This window comes from Mobula hypostoma, chromosome 23 (assembly GCF_963921235.1).
Source record: "Mobula hypostoma chromosome 23, sMobHyp1.1, whole genome shotgun sequence".
In the NCBI taxonomy this organism is placed as follows: domain Eukaryota; kingdom Metazoa; phylum Chordata; class Chondrichthyes; order Myliobatiformes; family Myliobatidae; genus Mobula; species Mobula hypostoma.
The window spans coordinates 11,817,055-11,839,899 of NC_086119.1; the positions used below are offsets into that span (position 1 = coordinate 11,817,055).

Consider the following 22,845-nt stretch of genomic DNA (forward strand, 5'->3'; position numbering starts at 1 on the left):
GTGGAGAGCAGGAGCTTGCCACGTGGACAACAGCTTGCTCCCCGTATCGTACTGCCCTGGCTTGCCCATCTAAAAAAAAAACTAGAGCGCAACATCCATGTTCAACCCTGACCTACGGAGGACTGCAACACAACTTCACAGCCAGTTTGTATACAACATGCTGCCACAACAGCAATGTGATACTAACCAGACAATCAGTTTTAGTGATACTAACCAATCAGTTTTAGTGATATGACTGAAGATCAGGTGAATACCTCCCTGCATTTCTCTGCTTTTTCCTTTGTTGCATCTTTCTCCCTGTCCACATTCTGGGAACACACCCATTATTACTGTTTTGCAAATTCAAAACATAAAATTAATTTAGAGTCTCCAGAAATATGGGTGTAACTTCAAGTTTACTTTAAGCAAAGAGCATACGTATCACGTGGTGGTGTGATGTGTGCAGTTAATGGATTTTTACGTATAATCTATAATTAAACCCACACAGACAGACACAAGGCTACTCAAATATAAATAATATTAAAGCATACAGCACCCATCTCCTTTTCTGTCTATCTTTCTGTATTTTCTCATGGTTCACAAAGACATAGATGGATGCCACTCTGCCCATTAAATCCATACTAACCCAAGAGAACTGAGTCTGTCCCATTCCCAAGGACTTCTCTTTCAACTAGTGCACAGAAGTCTTTGTTCTACTGTGAATACCCACAAGAAAATTAATCCTAGAGCTCCTCCAGTATTTGTGTGTTACTCTGGATTTTCAGCACCTGCAGAATTTCATGTACCTACTGAAGTACAAACCCTCCTTATGCCCTGTGGAAATATACTTCACACCTCACCCATCAAACCAAAGTGTAAACTTGCAGTTGTGTATCAACCCAACTCTCACACTTCTCCCCTTTTTCCAAGTGAGACACTGCGTGATCCAAAGTCAGTCCAGTTTATGGCCCAATGCACATGTCTGTGCACACGGATGTAATGAAAAGATCAACATCAGTCACACTTACATCACAACACACAGTGAAAAATGTCGTTTGTGTCAGCGACCAACACACACAGTTCGAGGATGTGCTGGGGGCAGCCTGCAGGTGTCGCCAGGCTTCCAGCACCAACATGGAATGCCCACAACATACTAACCCTAACCTGTACCTCTTTGGAAGGGTGGAGGAAACTGTAAGGAGCACAAGACATGGGAGCAGAATTACACCATTCGATCATTGCGGATTTATTTTCCCCTCTCAATCCCATTCTCCTGCCGTCCCCCCTTAACCTTTGATGCCCTTGTTTTATGCTTTAAATATACCCCATGACTTGGCCTCCACAGCTATAAATGGTAATGAACTTGAGATATTAAACTGAGGCTCCATCTACCTGGACGAAGAGATGCAAGCGACCCCTTGGCACCATGCCCAGGAACATGACTACTCTTCCAGTGGCCTTGCCTACACAGCAAGACCTAAGCGACACACAAAAACAATGCAACATCTCTAAAACATACAAAACAGGCCTAGCTGCTTCACAGAAGCATTATCAAACGAAACATGGAGCCGAGACACAAAGGACATATCACGGCAAATGTCAATCATAAAGGAGTGCCTTAGAGAGAGGGAGGGGAGGAGACGTTTAGGTTGGGAATTCCAGAGCTCAGGGCCTTGACAGCTGAAGGGTTGACTGCCAATTGAAGAGCAACTAAATTTGGGGATGACCAAGTGCCAGAATTAGAGAAGCACAGATACAGCAGCCTGCTGCGACGCCAGAGATTACAGAGGCAGCGAGAGCGAATACCAAGGAGAAATTTTTAAACGGGGTTGAGAATTTAAAATCAAGGCATTGCTAACTTGGTATGCGCTGAATGACACACTTATTTCCCCAAGCAGGCTACAAGTTAATACACAAAGCAGACATCCACATGCACTACAGAATTTCACAAAACCTTCCGAATCCAAGGGGCGTGGGGGGAACAATTTCTCAAGTGTTTACAGTAATATAATGTTTCCTATGATACACTATAATCTCTTACTTTGAGTTTGAACATTCAAATAAACTTTAGATAATGTCTGGATTATCCTCATTTGAGTTACACACAGCAATTACATCCAAACTGCAAGATTTTATTAGAATGTGAAACATTTGCCATACAATTAAGAAGAGTCCATGTATATACACACACATTGGGCAATGAATAAAAGGTCCATCTACACCAGGGGTTCACAACCTTTTTTTTTAAATGCCATTGAGCCTCACCATTAACCGAGGGGTCCATGGACCCCAATATGGGAACCCCAGATCTACACTTTATTAAGTACACCTGCTTACTAGTGCAAATATCTAATCAGCCAATCATATGGCAGCAACTCAATGCATAAAAGCATGCAGACATAGTCAAGAGGATCAGTTGTTGTTCAGACACCAAACCTCAGAATGGGGAAGAAACATGATCCAAGTGACCTTGACTGTGAAATGATCGTTGGTACCAGATGGGGTGGTTTGAGTATCTCAGAAACTGTTGATCTTCTGAGAATGGTGCAAGAAACAAAAAAACAATATCCAGTGAGCAGCAGTTCTGTGGGTAAAAACAACCTGTTAATGAGAGGAGTCAAAGAAGGGCCAGACTGGTTCAGGCTGACACGAAGGCGACAGTAGCTCAAATAACAGTGGTGCACAGAAGAGCATCTCTGAATGTACAACACATCGAACCTTGAATGGATTGGCTACAGCAGCAGAAGACAACATTGGGGTCCACTTCTGTACCCAATAAAAGTGGGGACTGAATGTATATAGCATTAATGGACAATGAACAGGAGTCCAACAGTCACTGGTCAAGTTTAAGATACTATATATAAATTTGCAAATAGTTTCATTACTGTGATAAGAAAAAATTGCACTTCCTCAAAGCCTAAAACTTGCAAGCTTTACATAAGCAATAAACTATTCTACAATCATGTTCTGATTTAACAAGTGTTGGGGTTTATGACATGAGAGACCTTTCAAGGACTCTACAACTCATGTTCCCAATATTATTTACTTATTATTTGGCTTTTCTTTTTGTATTTGCATAATTTGTCATCTTCTGCACACTGACTGTCAGTCTTTGTCATGTATAATTTTTCAATGATTCTATTGTATTTTTTGTATCTACTGTGAATGCCCACAAGAAATTACACTCACTGGCCCATCTATTGAGATGCTCACACAACAGATGATCTCATGTTAAGGACTCGACTCTATCTCATGTTCTCTTTATTTATTGCTATTTATTTAAATTTGCATTTGCAGAGTTTGCTGTCTTCTGCACTCCGGTTGATCTTCCACTGATCCTGTTATAGTTACTATTCTATAGAATTGCTGAGTATCCCACAGGAAACACATGGTAACAAATGTACTTTGATAGTAAATTTACTTTGAAATTTTGAAAATACCTTAGAATAACATTATACAGAACAACACTCATAATCAAAAAGGTATAACTGAATGAAGCAGAAAGTAACCTACGTGACCAAGTCTACTGGGTTTGCCTATCTGAGTAGAGCAGTGAGGGACAGTTGTGAACAGACGTTTTAATGGAGCAATGGTAGAGGGCAGAACTCAGATGGGTAAAATCAGTTTGGGGACGTTCAATGGACATGCTTCCATCAGGCTACTGGCTACAAGCACCTTGCAAGATCCAACTCAAATCGACTTGCAAAGCAGAACATTTGAAAGCAATTGCAAACAAATCGCTTCCCCTCTTCGGCTCCTTCACGTAAAACTAGGCAAAGCTTTCACTCATTTGCATCCTAGATTTTGGTACATTATATGAAATGCTGTGTTTGCCTCCTTTAGATCAGCAGGGACAAATTATTTTTCCCTTTGAATAAGCACCATGAGATGAATCTGATGTGGCAAATAGATTCCACCCCCCCCCCCCGCATTCAATGCAACTGATCAAGACCCTGCCACCTGGGAAACAGAGACCCCAGACTACAGATTTATACCAATCTCACTTTATTCTCCCGCGCCACCATCAATTTTTCAGATTATGCTACATTGTGGCCAATACCATCTGCTCCTACAATATATCGCTCTTGCTTGCTATGTTCCAAATATGCCACGGTCAACATAATGCTAGCAAATCAGAGACAGAAATCTCAGCACATCCATCCACCACTGATCTACGCAGAGCCTCAAGGCAGATTACCAACCCGCCTACCCACAATGCACTGACATCATTGACAAGGCACCACATTATAACAGCTGAATGGGTTTGGAATCACGGGCACTAATTAGCTTTCAAGCACCTTGGCTCAGCCACAAATAGAAACCATTTTAATAACTGAAACGTTGATTGTCCATTCCCCACCACAGATAATACACACAAAATACTGGAGGAACAGTTGAGGTTTCAGACCGAGACTCTTCATCGGGACTAGAAAGAAGTGGGGCGGGGGGGGGGGGGAAAGAGAGAAAGAGGAGGGGAACAAGTACGTGCTGGAAAGTGATAGGTGAAGCCAGGTATGAAGCGAAAAGCTGGGAGGTGATAAGTGGAATAGGTAAAGAGCTGAAGGAATCTGACAGGAGAAGAGGGTGAACCATGGGAGAAAAGAGAAGGAGGAAGGCACCAGGTGAGGTGACGTGAGAAGAGATCAGAAGGGAGTCAGATTTGCCCCTCCACAGGTGACCTGAGTTTCTCCAGCAACTTGTTCATTGCTAGATTCCAAAATCTGCAATCTGTGCACCACTCTTGTGTTCCACACAGCAAACACAGTCACGGTAAACCTCTAGAGACAGGCATCCTAGGCAACCATTGCTCCAAAGTCACCCGTTTCTCCCAAGCCAGGTAAGCTTGCCCTGCGACCACAGAAAGAATCATCCTGCGACCTGCCCTCAGAAAGTGACTGGATTCACAATGTAAAAGATGGAGGCTGCACCCACAGAAATGCTGGTACGTTTAGAATGCTCACACCTCACTGGATGCAATTCCACCCAGGGTTCACTGAAGGTGTGATGCACACTGTGCAAAGTACAATTTTTTTAAAAATCCCCTAGGGGAAAGGTAAGATTGGCACCAATAAACCAGGATTGTCTGTGGGCTACAGACAATACCTCTAAATGTACCTCTTTCGAATTACTCTCACCGGAATCTACACCATGTAATTTCCCTTTAAGGCAGGGATGCCCAGACCGAGGTCCACAGACTCTTTGCTCCAGAGCATAAAAAAAGTTGGGAGCCACTGCTTTAACGTCTTTTACACACTGGCTGAACACCCAGGTTGGTACTGTCTACTATTCTATAGATTTGTTAATATAGGTTATTATTCTACAGATTCAGTGAGTATGCCTGCATGAAAATTAATCTTGGGGTTGTACGTGGTGACATAGATGTACTTTGATAATAAATTTACATTGAAATTTTAAAGAGAAGGTTTTAAGGACATAAATTTATTGAGATACAGCAGGGAATACGACCCTCCAGCCCTTCGAGCACGCCACCCATTAACCCTGGAATTAATCCTAGCCTAATCATAGGACAGTTTACAATGACCAATTAAGATACCAACCGGTACATCCTTGAAACGTGGGAGGAAACTGGAGCACATAGAGGAAACACACGCGGTCACATGAAGAAAGTACAAACTCCTTGCAGGCGGCAGCGGGAACTGAACCCTTGTCGCCTGCACTGTGAAGCGTTGTGATAATCACTACGCTGCCGTGCCACCTTGCAGAATTGCAGAAGGGCACTTGGCACCGCCATGGTTAATGCTCCTCCACTTCTGCAAGATGAGCACAAACAACATTTGCAAATGCAACCTCTACGTCAACACCTGGTCTCAGTGTTACCTTCGGAGACTCCGATCCAGGAACACGGCAGATGCACATGGCAGTAATGCTTTCTCAAGATTAATAAGTCTCTCTTGTCCACATGATGTATTGATGTCACATGGCCTTCAACCAGGGTTACTAGCTCTTGCAAAACACTTCAGGTCAAAATTGTACCAAATGACAGAAAACCAATAGACATGTTTCCATAGGCATATGACAAAAAAAAAGCTAATCTTTATCTTTAAAAAACAGTATTAAAACAATTTCACCACCAATGGCCATTTTAATGTTTAATGACATCTGACTGATTTCAAACACAGGAGATTCTGCAGATGCTGGAGGAACTCAGTAAGTCAGGCAGCATCAGAACTGATGAAGGGTCTCGGCCTGAAACATCGACTACTTATTGCTTTCCATAGATGCTGACTGACCTGAAGTGTTTCTCCATTTTCTATAACAACCTTAAGGTTATTATTACCGGGGTGGTAATGGGGACAAGCTCCCACTACCTATTAAATGTTCCCAATGGCATACACCTCAAATAGTCTCTGACAACCAAGTCCAGCTCCTGGCCTTCACATGTGGCTTAGCTACTAATCCCAGAGGAACCATTTCTACTGACAGAAGAAGGGGCAAAGGTGGGTTACTGGCACCTTAAAACCAGCTGCTTCGGACAGATGGGGTTCATCAGCCATGTCTGGCAGCTCATCTAGGAGAAGGAAAACTCTGATCTCAAACCTTCGCTGCCTTGCTGCTATACCAACTCATGGGGAAGGCTTCAGGAGTAAACCCCGAGGGAAAAATCCAGAGCTGAAGCCCCCAAGGCAGTCCTATGATGAGTTCAACACCGAATACAACTCCTGCAATGCTTTGGGTTCAGATGGGTGGAGAGGGGGAGCTTGCTACATGGGCAACAGCTTGCTCTCCATATTGTATTGCCCAGGCTTGCACATCTAGACAAGACAGCTGGGATGCAGCATCCACGGTCAAGTCTGACCCTGACCCCTCACTGGTTTTGAGGTTTAAGCTGCTAATATAGCAAAAAGAGGTGGCTGTGTTCAGCACTAGTAAAGTTCCTATGATTCAATTGCATTTCAGAGCAGATTCGGTGTAGGATTGGGTACTTCACAAACTGCATACAGCTCTAATACCTAACATGCCAAAAAGCTAACCATATCGTATCACCTCATGGTATATAAAATTACATTTTTTTTTTAAATTGAGCAATCACCTTCTAGCCAAAGGCACAACAGGGACAAGGGGTGCAGAACTCGTATGGTAATTGAGCAAGTGAAGAATAAGCCTGCACAACGGGAGCCTACACGATTCTGCATCTGCAGAAAGAGCCATCAAGAACCCACAGGAGACGCAGCCACAAACTGTGTCACAAAGTGCACATTCACGGCGCAGGAGAGGCAGCCTGCATCAATCAGAAGTTCAGGCGGCAACAAAGCAAGATCATGTGGCGAAGCTCATAAATTCCCCAGCTGCACCAAGGAGGAGGAGAAAGATGAGAGAGACTGTGACAGGGAAAACAAAATGGTTTGGGGAAGATTAGCTCTCAAGATAATCCCCGGAAAGAAAAAAAAGCAAAGGGTCAAGAGGCATCTCTTTTGACTTAAACAACTACCACACCTCCACTGGGGGAAAAAGGAAAACACAGGGCACCCAGGCTAAGGCAGCACCAACAGCACAGATTCATTAACATCACCATCTGGACTTGGGGTCATCACCAAGGCCCCATCCACTGCACAGCACAAAAATGCTACCTTGTAGATTTTTATGTGAGTTTATTTTTACAAAAGATTATTCCAACTTCGCAGTGGGAACCAAAAAGATAAGGAAAAAGATAAGGAGATTGGGTGCTGAACTCACACTGCAGAGTCAAGAATAAAACCTTCAGCTGGCACAAGTGCAGCACTGAAGGTCTGTCACATTCGGTAACGTCAATGTGTGACTGTCTCAGATACATGCAAAAGACTGCACCTTGACGCGGCGCAGGTTAATTCTCCCCAGCTTCCAACAAGTATTTCTTCCTCTTTCAATACATTGCCTGGTCACAAGACCATAAGACAGAGGAGCACAATGAGTCCATTCAGCCCTTTGAGTCTGTTTCACCATTCTATCACAGCTGATTATCCCTCGTAACTCCGATCTCCTGCCTTCTCCTCCAAAAACTTTGACACCATTACTAACCAAGAAGCCATCAACGTCTGCTTTACATATACCCAATAGCTTGGCCTCCACAACTGTCTGTGACAACAGATTCCATACATTCACCACCCTCTGCCTAAAGAAATTTCTCATCTCGGTTCTTGTATTCTGAGGCTGAGCCCTCTAGTCCTAGACTCCTCCACTGTTGGAAACCTCCTCTGCACATCCATTCTATCTAGGTCTTTCAATATTCAATAGGTTTCAATGAGATCCATCTTATAAATTGCAATGAGTACAGACCAAGGGACATCAAAAACACTCCTCTTATGTTAACCCTTGCATTCCCAGGATTATTATCATGAACCTCCTCAGGACCGTCTCCAATGCTGGCACATTCTTTCCGAGATAAGGGGCTCAAAACTGTTCACAATGCCCCAAATGCGGACTGTCTGATGCCTAATAATGCTGTTAGTTCTCCACTGTCTAGGAAATTAGCTGTAAGCTAAACTTGCTGATGAATTTCCTACATCACATTGAGCTTCCAAAGTATTACACTGACTGGAAAGTACTTTGGGTAAATGCCGTTCCAAGGCAAAACACCACAACCAGCCTTCACAAAGGAGGATCAGCAAGATCAACAGTTTCCTCACTGCATCTTTTCAATTTCTCTCCCCTGTTGACAGACCCCAGGAAGAAAGTTTTGATGCAAGGTTTATTCATTTTACATGCACAGGGCCGGTGGAAGAACCAACAATGGATGCAAGGTTGGATCACTATGCAAGATGGATGAAGGTACCACTATTTGATCCAAGGTTTACCCATTGAAAGGGTCTTTGTCAATGACCCTCATGTGCTACTAACACGCAGACTAGAAATTCTCCCAGACCAAATGCTGAGCGGTTAAAGTCAATCACAGTGATATTATAAATGCTCAATTAATCACTTTGATATTTTTTTAAAAAAACAGGAAGCACATTCAGAAAGCACAAGTGTAAAGGGACTTGGGATTCCCCAAAGGTTAACTCATAGGTTGGGTTGAAGGTAAGGCAGACAAATGCAATGTTAACATTCATTTCGAGAGGGCTGAAACATAAAAGCAAGGATATAATGCTGAGGCTTTATATGGCACTGGTCAGACACTGTGGAACAGAGATGAGGGGGAATCTTTAGCCAGAGGGTGGTGAATCTGTGGAATTCATCATCACAGAGAGCTTTGGAGGTCAAGTCACTGGGTATATTTAAAATTGAGGTTGATAGGTTCTTACACGAGGAATTCTGCAGATGCTGGAAATTCAAGCAACACACAGAGTTGCTGCGTTCACCAGCAATTTTGATAGGTTCTTGATGGGTGGAAAATGTTAAGGGAAATGTAGGAGAATAGGGTTCAGAAGTGAAAATAAATTAGCCATGATCAAATGGTGGAATAAACTTGATAAGACGACAAGAATGATATTCAAGGGGAATACCAAGCAGCACCTACAGCCCATGAACACCCACCTTATCAAGAGTCAATGACTTCCAAAAGAGGGAAGCAACTGATAGGGATGGAATAAAAACAGCAATATACTCCAGAGAAATGATAACATTGGAGTGAAGAAATCAACATAACCAAGACAATAAATGGGAAGCTGATAAATTCAAAAGGGGCGAATATCAACCACACAAAAATCATTAATGGAAATTCCAAAATGTAATCAAAGTGTACTCCATGGTTCCCACTACTCCACAATGGTATTTGCTTCTATATTTTAAAAAAGGAAAATGAAACCACTTGCTTTCTTGATAAATCACCTCATTTCTACCTGTATCCTTCACTCCCCAATCACAAACAGATATTTTAAAAAGGCTCAAGAGATCACAAACAAGAGAAAACCTGCAGAAGCTGGAAATCTGAGCAATACACACCAAATGCTGGAGGAACTCAGCAGGCCAGGCAGCATCTATGGAAAAAAGTACAGTTGATGTTTCGGGCGTCCTGCCGAAGGATCTCAGCCTAAAATTTCAACTCTACTTCCCCCCCCCCCCATAGATGTGTTGTCGAGAGATCATCCCTTTCTGTACCATTCCTCCACAGCTGTTGTTTTTTTTTGATGCATCTTTCTACAGAACTTCTCCAAGATCCAACGCCACAATGGTGTACCCAAGCAGCCGAGAAAGACCATGGCTATCGGAGAGCATGGAGTTCAAAACTCCAGAGTAGCACCTTCTTTGCTGTATCAAGTGCAGAGGTGAAGCTCTTTTGGCCAGATGGGCATCACGTCACCCTAATGGAAGCTATTACCGTATCTGCACAAGACGTGCGGGCACATTGGAGTAACGTGTGCAGCAGAGCACAGAATGGATAACAAATATGGTGCATACCAAAGGCATACTCATTGTTCCATTTGTCTCTCCAGCATCTTTGAAAGCCTCCTTTCTGATTAAGTCAATAAGTCTATTCTAATACAAAGTTAATGGCTTCCCCAGAGATATCCACCACCTGTCAGAGTCAGTGCCCTCCCATTATTTATCACCTTCTCTCCTCAAACAAGAAGTGCACAAATCAATCCCGGAAGAACCAACCATTTGAAATTCAATCTCAGCCAGGGGGGCACGGTGAGCAAATTAAAAGATATTCGTTATTTATTTGACAAAATGATCACTGTGCGGATTCAAAGAGGGAAGAGTGACATCACACCCCAAGTTTCGTCACCATCAATTCCATGCTTCCCGATTTTTAAAACTGACGCACCATAGAAGGCATTCTGTCTGGATGCATTAACGGCTTGGTGTGACATCTGCATTGCACATGACCACAAAAACACAGCAGAGAGCTGAGGACACAGCTCAGCACATCACTGTGACCAGCCTCCCCTCAATGGATTCTGGGAATCTCTCTCACTTGCTCCATAAAGCAGCTAGCACAATCAGTGACCTCACCCACCCCAGACATTCTCCCTTCTCCCCTCTCTCACTGAGCAGAAGATACAAGAGCCTGAAAGCACAAACCAGCAGGTGCAAAGACACGTTCTATCCCGCTGTTATCAGACTCTTGAACAGACCTCCTGTACAATAAGATGGACTCTATCTTCACAATCCAAATGTGGGGGTGACCAATTACTTGATCAATTTAAACGAAAGGTCAGATGGACGGAAAAGGCACTGTGTCAAGACCAGGGGCAAGGATCCAGTCGATCCTGCTCTGCGACATATTACTCCGCTTTCCTTGGCGCTGAGGCCGAGAAACTGCTCCGGCTGCCACGCATTTCCTGTCTGCGAGCTTTCCAGCAATCTGTCCTGGCATATGATGAACTGACGGGCCTACACCGGCTGCTCTGGGTCTACAGACTCAATTTGGTTCAGAATGTTGTTGCTTGCTTTTATTTGTTTGCATTACTTGTGCTCCCCCCCCCCCCACTTTCTGTGCTCATTGGGTTTTGATCTTTGTTTAAAAATTGGGTTCTTTCGGGTCTCGTGCTTCGTGGCTGCCTGTAAGCAGACAAATCTCAAGGTGTATAACTTATACATACTCTGATAACAAATGTACTTTGAATTACTTTACGTTATTATGACTCAGCACATTATATTTACCTACACTGAACTTTTAGTTCTGCATTGTTATTGTTTTACCTAGCTCAATACACTATGTAATTATTTAATCTGTATGAACAGTACACAAGACAAGCTTTTCACTGCATCTCAGTGCATGTGACAGTAATAAATCATATATGTTAATTTCAATGTTTGGAAAGGAAGCCCTCAATTATGAAAGTCAAGCCATGGATGTCCCACCTTGCTCTCTGAAGGTCACTCACGCTTTAGTCTAGGAATTGAAGCAGCCAACAGAACAACAAACCAATAACCAGATACATTTGTTTTAGTGCTGCTGGTGACTCTTCATCCCCCTCCACCCCCACCACTATCCACCTGTTTGTCTTTGAAATGCTCCCATCCAAGGTAGTAGAAGGATTTGGTATCTCATCCAAATGCTGCATTTCACATTTGTGCAACACCCCATTAGAGTGACAGTGGTGAAAACTGCACACAAGCACAAACCAAAAGGAAGGCTGGAGACCATAAGTACCAGTGCAGTGAGAGAGCTCAAGTTAAAGTGTGGATTATGCTGGCAAGATAATAAAGGGGGCTGTGCTGCACTTACTGGCCACCAGTCCATAAACCATGATTCTATCTGGAGCAACAGAGGACTGAGCGAGTTAGGCAGCATTTACACTGGGGAAAAGACCGAAGTTTCCGATCGAGACCCTTCCATCAGACACAGGAGCAGAGTTAAGCCATCCGGCCTATCGAGTCTGCTCCACCATTGAATCATGGCCGGTTTCTTAACCCCACAACCTTCGACACCCTTATGAATCAAGTACTTATCGACCTCCACTCAACAGCCAGTGCAAATGAGCATCACACCCACACAAAAGCAACTACAAAACCCTGCAAGCAGTCAAGTTCTGATGAAGGATCTCAGCCCAGAACGTTGATTCCTCTCTATAGATGCCATCAGACTTGCTGAGTTCCTCCAGCATCGTGTGTTTGAAATTTACAGCATCTGCAGGATCTTTTCTGACAATGTGCAAGGTGCCATTTTGATGATCGCACTTTAAAACCCAAGAGGTGGAAATGCTACAAAAGCAAATTCCTTACTCTAATCAAAAATTCACCCCTCCCCCCAATGTTGGTACATCTTTCTGGGGAGAGGGTGGGTGAAAAGGTCAGGTGATAATAGAGTTATTTTTAATGCACATGGTTGCAGCTCTCCTCATGAACAATGCTGCCCAGAGATGGCGATAAGCCGAGGGCTGACAGAAGCTGCGTGCTACTGTCAATCACGCATCAGTCAATAAGACACTAGCGTGAAACTGCTGCAGACAACGGTGACAACGTGTAAGATCTACAGGGAGCAAAACAAAACAAGTCCCTACGTCAGAAATACCCAATACAACAAACTCAAAGGTAATAACCCCCAAGTAATTGGCAACGAGGGAGAGAAAGCCCATAGGATTTCAGTAGACCATCCAAAACCTGAAGCAATACAGGCAAGTACTTAGCCATTCCATGACACAACAGCATTCAGTACAGGTACAAGAAATCAGTTAAGTCAATACACTGATGTGGTGCCAATAATATACTCGAGCTCTACTGACTCCAAATTAGATTACTTTATCATGTGCATCACAGTGAAATCTGCTGTTTATGTTAAAAACCAACACAACTCAAGGATGTTCTGGGGGGCAGCCCACAATCGTCACCACACTCTCCAAAGTTACACTCACAATTGCCAATGCCACCTGCTAAGTGTTCTTGTCCTATTGCCACTGAACCCGATACAATCTGAACAAACATGTTCCATATTGCAAGGATAGACTCAATAACTACTAGTGCCAGATATAAAAAAACTGGTGGAACTCAGTGGGTCAGGCAGCATCCGAGGAGGGAAATGGGCAATGCACATGTCGGGTCATGACGCTTCATCCAGACACATAGTCTCAACCCGAAACGTCAATTGTTTATTCATTTATACACCACCGATGCTGCCTGACCGTGTGTGAGCGAGAGTGTGTTTCTGTATGAGTCTACCACTATTTTACCTCATCTTCAGCGGACTTAATCAGGTTTATTATCACTTACACATGTTGTGAAATTTGTTGTTTTGCAGCAGCAATACAGTACAACACATTAAAAATACTATAAATTGCAATAATTTATATATAAAAAAGTAGTGCAAAAAATGATCAAAAATAGTGAGGTAGTGTTCATGGGTTAGTTTACTGTCCATTCAGAACTCTGATCGCGGAGGGGAAGAAGCTGTTCTGAAAGACTGTGTGCCTTCAGGGTCCTGTAGCTCCTCTCCAATGGCAGCAATGAGAAGAGAGCATGCCCTGGCTGGCTGATGGGGGCCCTTAATGATGTAAATGCCTTTTTGAGGCACCATCTTTTGAAGATGTCCTCGATGCCAGTGCCCATGGATGGAGCTGGCTGAGTTTACAGCCCTCTGCAACTTTTTCCCTCCATATCACAAATGTGATGGAACCAGTTAGAATGTTCTCAGTGAACCCACTGAAATATCCCAGCCACATCTGCAGAGAAGCCAGCTTAGTAACCTCTGGATCTGAGCAGTTCCATTACCAGGGAAATGCACCTGGGAAGATGCATTGCCTCCACGGACTACCTTTAAAAGGGATGATTAATGCTCTTGCGTCAGCGTTATTTTAATCTGTTACGTGATCATTAAAATCAGCTAACATTGGCACAAATGGCGAGTTCACTTGAACTCTTTAGTCAGCACCCTGAAGACAGTGCAGAAACGAAATTAAATCCCGTGCTCTTACATCACCCCTCGCTTAAATCTCAGGAGGACTGAGGGTGGGCTGTGCTCAGGGCCCACTACCAATACAGCTCAAGTGCTTTGCAAATAACAGTCTGCATTCATTAACCCCTCGGTCTTCAGTAAGCCTCTGCTGAACGTAAAAACAAGTGCCAGAGTGAAAGAGTTAAACTCAGAAGGGAGTGGGGGGATTCAGCAAGGCATACAGGTATACCACTGGGGCTATCCATCAAGCAAGATGTGGAGCTGTGCGCGCAGGTAGCTGGACGAGGTAAACCACAGCTCCTAAATCATTGTTCTCTCCGCAAGCAAAATGGGTCAGCAACAGAAACTGTCCTGATTGGAATCTTTGAAAACAACAAACAGAAGACAGAATAAGGGGGGGAGAAAAAAAGGCTCACATTTCGTGCACTTCCACCACACCAGAAAGGAAACAAAAATCAGACTGCACATACACAAAAACCAATCTAGTAACCTCATTACTGTCACTCAACATTAGCTTTTCCCTCCTACCCCCACCCCCCAGCACTGGTCCCGTGGTTCTAGTTCTCTCTTCTCTCCGGGCCAGAGTCCCATTGTAAGCCCTGTATAAAATAACTGTGGGAAATTAAGCTGGATCCGGTGTTTAACAAAAAGCTTTACAACCTCACCTAAGCTCCCCTCCCCAGCGTCCTTTTACTCCCCAACTCCCTGTGATCAATCTCAAGCACATCACCGCTCCTTACTTTTCTTTATCTTTCACCGCACAGAGTTGATTTATGCACCCGGGTCACCCCAGCTTTATTTTAAAAGGTTTCTCCACAACATTTTTTTTAAAAAAATACACATAAATGTGCACATATAAAATACAGGAGACTTCAAAGCAAATCTAAATTGGATGCAGGTGTAGAAGGCGGAGGTCTCGGAAGGTAGTGAGAAGCTGGGCTTCATTTCTGATGTATAGGTAGGACTTAAAAGCAGCCGTGGTTGTCAGGGAATTTTCGGCTTGCTAGTCACATCTAAACGTACCTCCAAGGGAGTGGGGCTGATTTAGGAAGGGGCTGGATATTCTATCTGTGTTCTCTCAAGAATAGCAAAGTAGTAGCAGACTCACATAGCAAAGGATAGTTCAACTTAACGTGCGCAAACCCAGAAAAACAAACTAATTTGCTAATATACTCTTTTCCAAATGCCAATTGCTTTCGCCTTTCAAAACAAAAAAAAAGCTGCCATGGTTCATACTCACTATTGCCGACAGAGCCCCAAGCATTAACCCTATAGAGGGCTGCATCCTGAAGAAGTCTACAAAAGAGACATAGAAAGGACTAAAGGTGGAGGCAAAATACACCCGCACAGAACAGATTGAACCTCAGACTCGAGGGAGAAAAACCTGGGAAGTCTATTCTTGGATTTGAGAGCTCCCAGCACTCTTTCAATTAAAAAAGGTCTCAGATGACAGCACTGATCTGCTGTGTTAGACGCACTTGTATCGCTTTCTTTAATGCAAGTTGTACTGAAAGTGACCATAAGACAAAGAAACACAATCAGGCCATTCAGCCCATCACCTTTGCTTCACCATTCCACCATAATTGATTTATTCTCCCTCTCAACCCCCTTCTACTGCCTTCTCCCTGTAACTTTTGAGGCCTTTACTAACAAAGAGCCAGGTGCAATGTTAAAGCAAGGCTCCAGTCTGTCTACCCAGAAGAAATACAAGAGACTCCCTAGGCACTATGCCCAAGACCACGAGAACTCTTCCCAGGAGCCCAGTCTACACAGTAACACACAAAACGCCGGAGGAACTCAGCTGGCCAGGCAGCATCCATGAAGGGAGACAAACAGACATTTTGAGCCTTCACCAGGGTTTTCGCCTGAAGTGTCGACTGACTATTTCCCTTGGTGTGATTTATTTAATCAAGGTGAACAGTACAGTGGTGTCGTCACAAGTGGAAGTGATGGTGGACAGGAAGAACTCTCGCCTGTCCTGGTCGTCCCATGGCAGAATATCAGTGTGCACGTGCGCACAAACAAGTTAATGAAGAACTCGTGTGGGACATGCCTTGGGGAGTTTCACCCCACAAGGAGATGTGAAAGTTAAAAAAAGTATTATTGAAGTACCCATATACCACCAGATAATACCCTGAGATTCATTTTCTTGCAGGCGTTCAGAAGAGAAGGAAGAAATACAACAGACCGAATGGAAAAACTACATACAAGCAAAGACTGGCAAACAACCAATCTGCAAAAGACAACAATCTGTGCAAATATATTAAAAAGCAAATAATATTAATAAACGGTAAGTAAATAATATTGAGGACAAGCTGTATATTCCTTGAAAGCAAGGTGAGATCAGTTCAGTGTTGGGGGCAAGTGAAGTTATCCACCCTGGTTCAGAAGTCTGATGGTTAAAATGTCTGGGCAGAGTTAAGTTCACCAGCAACATGACAGAAGTCAGTGGCATTGTCCAGTTCAGTGCAGCCCAGCCTCCACGAATGCAATAAGGAAGCATTACGCTGGAGGCGCTGGGCTGGCATCTAGTGAACAACACAGGATCTCAACCCGAAACACCGACTGCCCATCTTCCTCCACGGACGCCGCCTGGGCTGACCCTCCAGCATCCCGTGTGCTGCTCCTGATTCCAGTATCCGCAGTCTCACGTCTCCAGAGAGAAAGCAATGCCCACCGATGACATGTGACCATAGAGACTAGGAAAGCAACCAAACTCTCGTGGTATTGAAATTAATCCTTAATCAATTTTAACACCAGAGAAAACTTCCCAGCAGATGCAGTCACAACCCAGAGTCACTTTTTAAGCTGTGGTTACTCATTCTGCTTGGCCTTTCACTGCCCACTGCTGAACACTGCGTTCCCACAATGAAGCATCCCAAGGGTTAAAGCACAATGCCAGTTTATAGAAACCCTATAAACTAGCTGAACCAGAGAAATTAAATGGGCAGCCAAATAATCCACCTCAGGAGGTTTGCAAAGCCTTTCCTTCTAGTCAGCACCTTCTTACCAGGGTGCAGACGAGATGATTGGAGTAAAGTATGGGCAGTGGGGGCAGCCGGAACCTGTCACAAATGGCTGTGGAGGCCATCACAGATTTATACAAGACAGAGATTGATAGGTTCTTGATTAGTAAGTGTGTCAAAGTTTACGGGGAGGGATAATAAATCAGCCATGATAGAAAACAGAGCAGACTTGATGGGCTGGGTGGCCTCATTATGTCTTAGGAGCTTCAGAGGTAGTTCTGTGTTTTTTTAAAATATAAACAGAGAGAGAGCAGTGGGTGCGTGGTAGGTACGGCCAGGGTGGTGGTAAAGGCAAACACAATAAGAACATTAAGTGACTGTTAGATAGGCACATAAATGAAAGGAAAGTGGAAAGCTATGTGGAAGGGAAGGATTAAGATTTGAGCTTGGAGTAGGTTAGGGTCAGTACAACACTATGGGCTGAAGGGCCTGTACTATCATGTACTGCTCTATGCTCCCATCTCAAGCACTTAATTGCTGCTACATGCACCCAACTTTGCAATACCTGCCAGCACAAAGTCGAGTACAGGTTTATATACAGTTCATTGTACACAGCCAGTTGTATTACACATTGTACAAAGCTCAGTGCGCAGAACACAGCATCACAGATCAAACAGTTCTCACATTAACATCATTTCAGTGCTATTCACACAAGGGCTATTGAGCGAGTTTTTTTTTCCATTACCATCACATTATGTTCAATGGGCGGTTACTGGTGTGTAAAAGTCCCATTAAACAAAAAGAAGTGATTCCCAGGAATCTGTTTGAAGGGGTGGGGGGTACTCCCCTCATTAAAAGGTTAGTGAGCAAATTGCACACTCAAAAATTATCCTGCTCTTTTAAAATGCGGAGTAGCCCCTTGTGGCTTCCCGCTTTGTGAAGCAGTGGTATCACTGCTGGTTATTAAAGACGATCATTTGTAAAATAAATCAGAGAGACTCCCCATTCTGGGCAGTATAGATACAAGTGTAATTGCTCCCCCAAACCCAACATTGAGCAGATGCCAAGTTAGATGGTGGGCACGACATGTACCCAAGTCATTATACCGCATCACAATGCTTTGCGTATATGCTGTGGTAACAAAGTGCAAGCCAGACTCTGCCTCTATTCAACACAACAGCCAGAAGATGATTGGTTTTATATTAAAAAAAACAATGGAAACACACCCTTGCAAGAGCACTCCAATTACCTCAAAGTCACTGATAGTTAATGCAATTGGGCTCCAAGAATATTTGCATAATCTTCCCCTGACCCATTCACATCCTGTCAGCCAAGCACCAAACATTAAGCAACTCCACATGTTGACCCTCTCAATCCAAGAGGTCAAAGGGAACCGGAAAGTTCAGGCCCCATCCTCACAGGACAGCTGTGGTTCAGTAGGCAATGCACCTCTTGTTAGCAGGGTCTCTGCACCAACTTTTGCCAACCCCCCCAGACCCAACCTTTTCCCTGCTAATTGAACCTAAATACAGAGCATTAATCCATCTCTTGTGATTATACCTCAACAAGATCAGAAGCCTCAAAGTAGTTGCATAATAAATCATGACAGCAAGTAAAACAGCCTCATTTAGCTTGTTAACGGCTGAGAAGCCACAGGACAAGGCTGCGAATCAGAATAAAATAAAAACACAAACAAACATAGCATCTCAGGACCTCAGAGTGGACACAATCATTAAAAGAGTTCATCACCAACTCAGAAAACTAACTCACTCCAACAGAGCACCGCCAAAACACCACCATGCCCTGGAAGAAAGGCAGAACCAGGAAAGAGACTGAAAGCAATGAATCTTCAACTTACCTTGGGTTGTGTTCTTCGAGGAAATGCAACCTTTGGGTCAATCTGTTGAAGCAAATCAGAGAACAATGAGGAAACCATTGGCAGCATCTCTGCTTCAGGCCATTTCATACTAACACGGGTTTCTCAGGCAATGAACACAGAACAGACCTTTAAGGCAAGGCCTGACCTTCACAGAGAACTAGTTACTGCTTACTTCCTACACTGCTTTTCCTTTTAAAAGACCGTGGCTGAGATTATTTAAGCCTTGATGCTATTTAGTGGCCGGTTGTTTAACTCAATGGTAATTCCTGATCAAGGAAGTTCAAACCTTCTCTTTCCTGTTGGGTTATGCATTCTGAACTTTATGAGCTAATTAAGTCATTGCTTGTGGAATTAAGATGGACTAGGCAACTCCCCTGCAAGAGGGCAATATGCAAAATGGAAAGAAATATGGGTCAACGTGTCTGGCTGAGACCTTTCAGCAGTCCTTATGCAAGGTCTTGGCCTGAAAAGTCCACATTTTATTCCTTCAGATAGACACTGTCTGACCTGCCAAGTTCCTCTGTTATTTTGTGTGTGTTACTCTGGATTTCCAGCATCTGCAGAATCTGTTTAATACTTGCTAATAATTGACTCACTATGAACCACATGCTGGTTGTAAACCCCCACCAGCATATTCCACAACCACATTTGCTGCCAACATGCCTCTGGGTAGCCTCCCTGTTTTTTTTTTGCACAAAAAGCACATAGCTCTTCCCAATTCATTCCGTCTACACTGTACTACCAGAGTGACACACCCTCCCCATAGATGCTGCCTGACCTGCTGAGCTCCTCCTGCATTTTTATTTATTGAGATACAGCCCTTTGAGCCGTGCTGCCCAGCAACCTTCTCCCCCCACCCCCCACCCATCCTGGTTTAATCCTAGTCTAATCACAGGACAAATTACAATGACCAATTAACCTACCAACTGGTGAGTCTCTGGATTTCCAGCATTTGCAGAATCTGTTTAATACTTGATAATAACTGACTCTCGATTTGTTTGATGTGTTTCCCCTCCCCCCCCACCCAAACTTTGACGATCTCTTCCTTAACCACATGCAAACCCCCACCTGTGCACTGTGGGAGGAAACCGAAGCACCCAGGGGAAACCCACACAGTCACGGGCAGAACGTGCAAACTCCTTACAAGCAGTGGCGGGAATTGAACCCAGGTAACCTGTCCTGCAAAGAGTTGTGCTAACCACTATGCCAGAGGTGTGTGTAACTCTGGATTTCCAGCATCTGCAGAATCTTGTGTGTTATTATCACCAGAATAACTCTTAAAACAGAAGTTGTATTAGCACTGGCACTCTCTCACTTCCAAATCATGCATAACTAACTTTTAGTGAAAAAGTTCCCATCTGAACATCTTGTCCCACACCTATCTGAAACTTACTGAGTCCTAGTGGGACACTAGGACACTCAGGGCCAAGTCAGCCTTCAAAAGTTAAAATAACAAGGCATTAGCTCCCACACAAATATTCCCTGGTTATTCAACCATGGAAAGTCACAACTCCCAGCAACCATAGAAATTCACTTCCAGCAGAGGCTGTTGGCAGAAATGACACCAGGACCCTGGCAATTTTCCCACTGAACCACCACTCCAAGAGCACAAGAAATTCACCACGCAGACTGGGAACTTCCCTAAACCTTGTGGCTCGGTGTTCTGTACATACAGGCACAGGGCCAGCAGAAATGCCACAAAACAAACTACCCTACCAACCCTCTTGCATGCCTGGTCCTTCAAATTGCACACTGGGTCAGAATGCAGGATATAGAGTTACGGTTAGAGAGACATTAACTGCAGGCAAGTAACTGTGTGTGGCACAGTAGCGCGGCGGTTCGCACAACGCTTTACGGTGCAGGCAACACGGGTTCAATTCTCATCACTGCCTGTAAGGAGTTTGTATGTTCCCCCATGACCGCGTGGGTTTTCTCCGGGTGCTCTGATTTCCTCCCACAATCCAAAGACCGGTTAATTGGTCAGTGTAAACTGTCCAGTGATTAGATGAGGATCAAATTGGGGGAATTGCTGGGCTTGAAGGGCCGGAAGGTTCTACTCCGCACTGTATGACAATAAATAAATAAATCAAGATCCAAATTTTTTTATAAATCAGTTTCAGTATCTCAGAGGGGTCAATGAAAGCCACACACACAAAATGCTGGAGGAACTCTGCAGGCCAGGCAGCATCTATGGAAAAGAGTACAGTCAACATTTCAGGCTCAGACCTCCCACTCCTCAAAACGTCGACTGTACTCTCTTCCACAGATGCTGCCTGACCTGCTGAGTTCCTCCAGCATTTTGTGTACGCTGCTTGGATTTCCAGCATCTGCAGATATTCTCTGGTTAATTAATGCAGACTGTTATTTCACATTGGAAAATGGGGGAGGGGGGTGAATACGCCGGGGTGAAGGTAGGGATTGGTTGGGAGACAATGCTCTAATGAGCACATTATTAGATTCAACTATGCACTGCTGCAGATCAGCAAGTAAAGCACAATTTTTTTTAAATAAGAGACATAGATCAAACGGATAGCCAGAGAACTTTATTTCGAGGGCTGAAGTAGCAAAATCCAGGGACATAATTTTAAGGTGATTGGAAGAAAATCAGAGGCAGGTTTCATTCATTCATTTAGTTTTACACGGAGAGTGGTGGGGGAGTGAAACGCCTGCCAGGCAGATACATTAGGGACATTTAAGAGATGCTTAGACAGACACACAGATGAAAGAGAAATCTAGGGATATGTGGATAGAAAGATTAGATTGATCTGGAGAAGTTAAAAGGTTGGCACAACATTGTGGGGAGGGGGGGTGATGACCCTTTACTGTGCTGTAATGTTCTACGTTCATAAAAATAATGTAATTAGGCCATTCGGCCCATCGGGTCTGCTCCACCATTCCATAAAGGCTGACTTATCAACCCCATTCTAAACAATGCTCTAAATATCAGGAACCAGCTGCCGACATAAAGGGGCCAACACTTCAAAATAAAAACCAAACAAACAACAACAAAGTCACAGGGGAGAGGACCTTGGCAGGAACATCATTTAGAATTAGAAAACAGCACCAAAACAGGTCCTTCGACCCAGCAAGTCCATCAGCTACTTGTTAATTTTTAAACCTGTATGATTCAATTCCCCCCGCCCCAATTCTTCCCACATTTTCATCAACTTTGCCCAGTTTGCTGCAAGTTAATTACTTAATAATAATAAATCAGCGTCAGAGCAAGAACAATGGGGGTGGGGGGGGGGAGAAGAGAGACAGGGAGGAAGCTTTAAGATTCCTCTAGAGCCCTGACAGAACTAAATTCCAGCTCACAGCTCCAACAGGGCAGAATTGATTAACCCTGGCATGGATTGGCATCTACCAAGTGGTCTGAAAGAGAATCAAACACAGCCCCCCCACATCCCTTCCACGGCTCTAGAGGGTATCAGCCAACCACGTCCATGCCAAGTTTTTTGCCCTTCTGCACAAATCCAATTCACACAGACGCAATCTGTATTCTTCTGTGTGCCCTGTCTATTTAAATATCTGTCTAATTGTTGCTTAAATGTCATGACTGTAGCTGACTCCGACAAATATCTCCTCTGGTAGTGAGTTCCAGATATTAACTTCTGTGCAGGGGGAGAAAAAAAACTTTTCCCTTCAAATCTCTCACAAATCTGACTTCTCTATGCTCTTTTGTTTTCAATACCCCTTCACCGTGTCATTCATTATGTGCCGTGTCATATGATGTGGACAATCGAAGT

At 43.9% G+C, this 22,845-nt stretch overlaps 1 protein-coding gene across 13 annotated transcripts in view; it reads right to left on the minus strand.

Moving 5' to 3' along the window:
• Positions 1 to 22,845, minus strand: part of msi2b (musashi RNA-binding protein 2b) — a 650,971-nt gene that overhangs the window by 622,378 nt on the left and 5,748 nt on the right. For all 13 annotated transcript variants that reach the window (XM_063031626.1, XM_063031623.1, XM_063031621.1 and 10 more), the window contains exon 5: positions 19,079 to 19,120. In XM_063031626.1, coding sequence (XP_062887696.1) covers positions 19,079 to 19,120 — 42 coding nt within the window. The remainder of the gene's footprint in view (positions 1 to 19,078; positions 19,121 to 22,845) is intronic.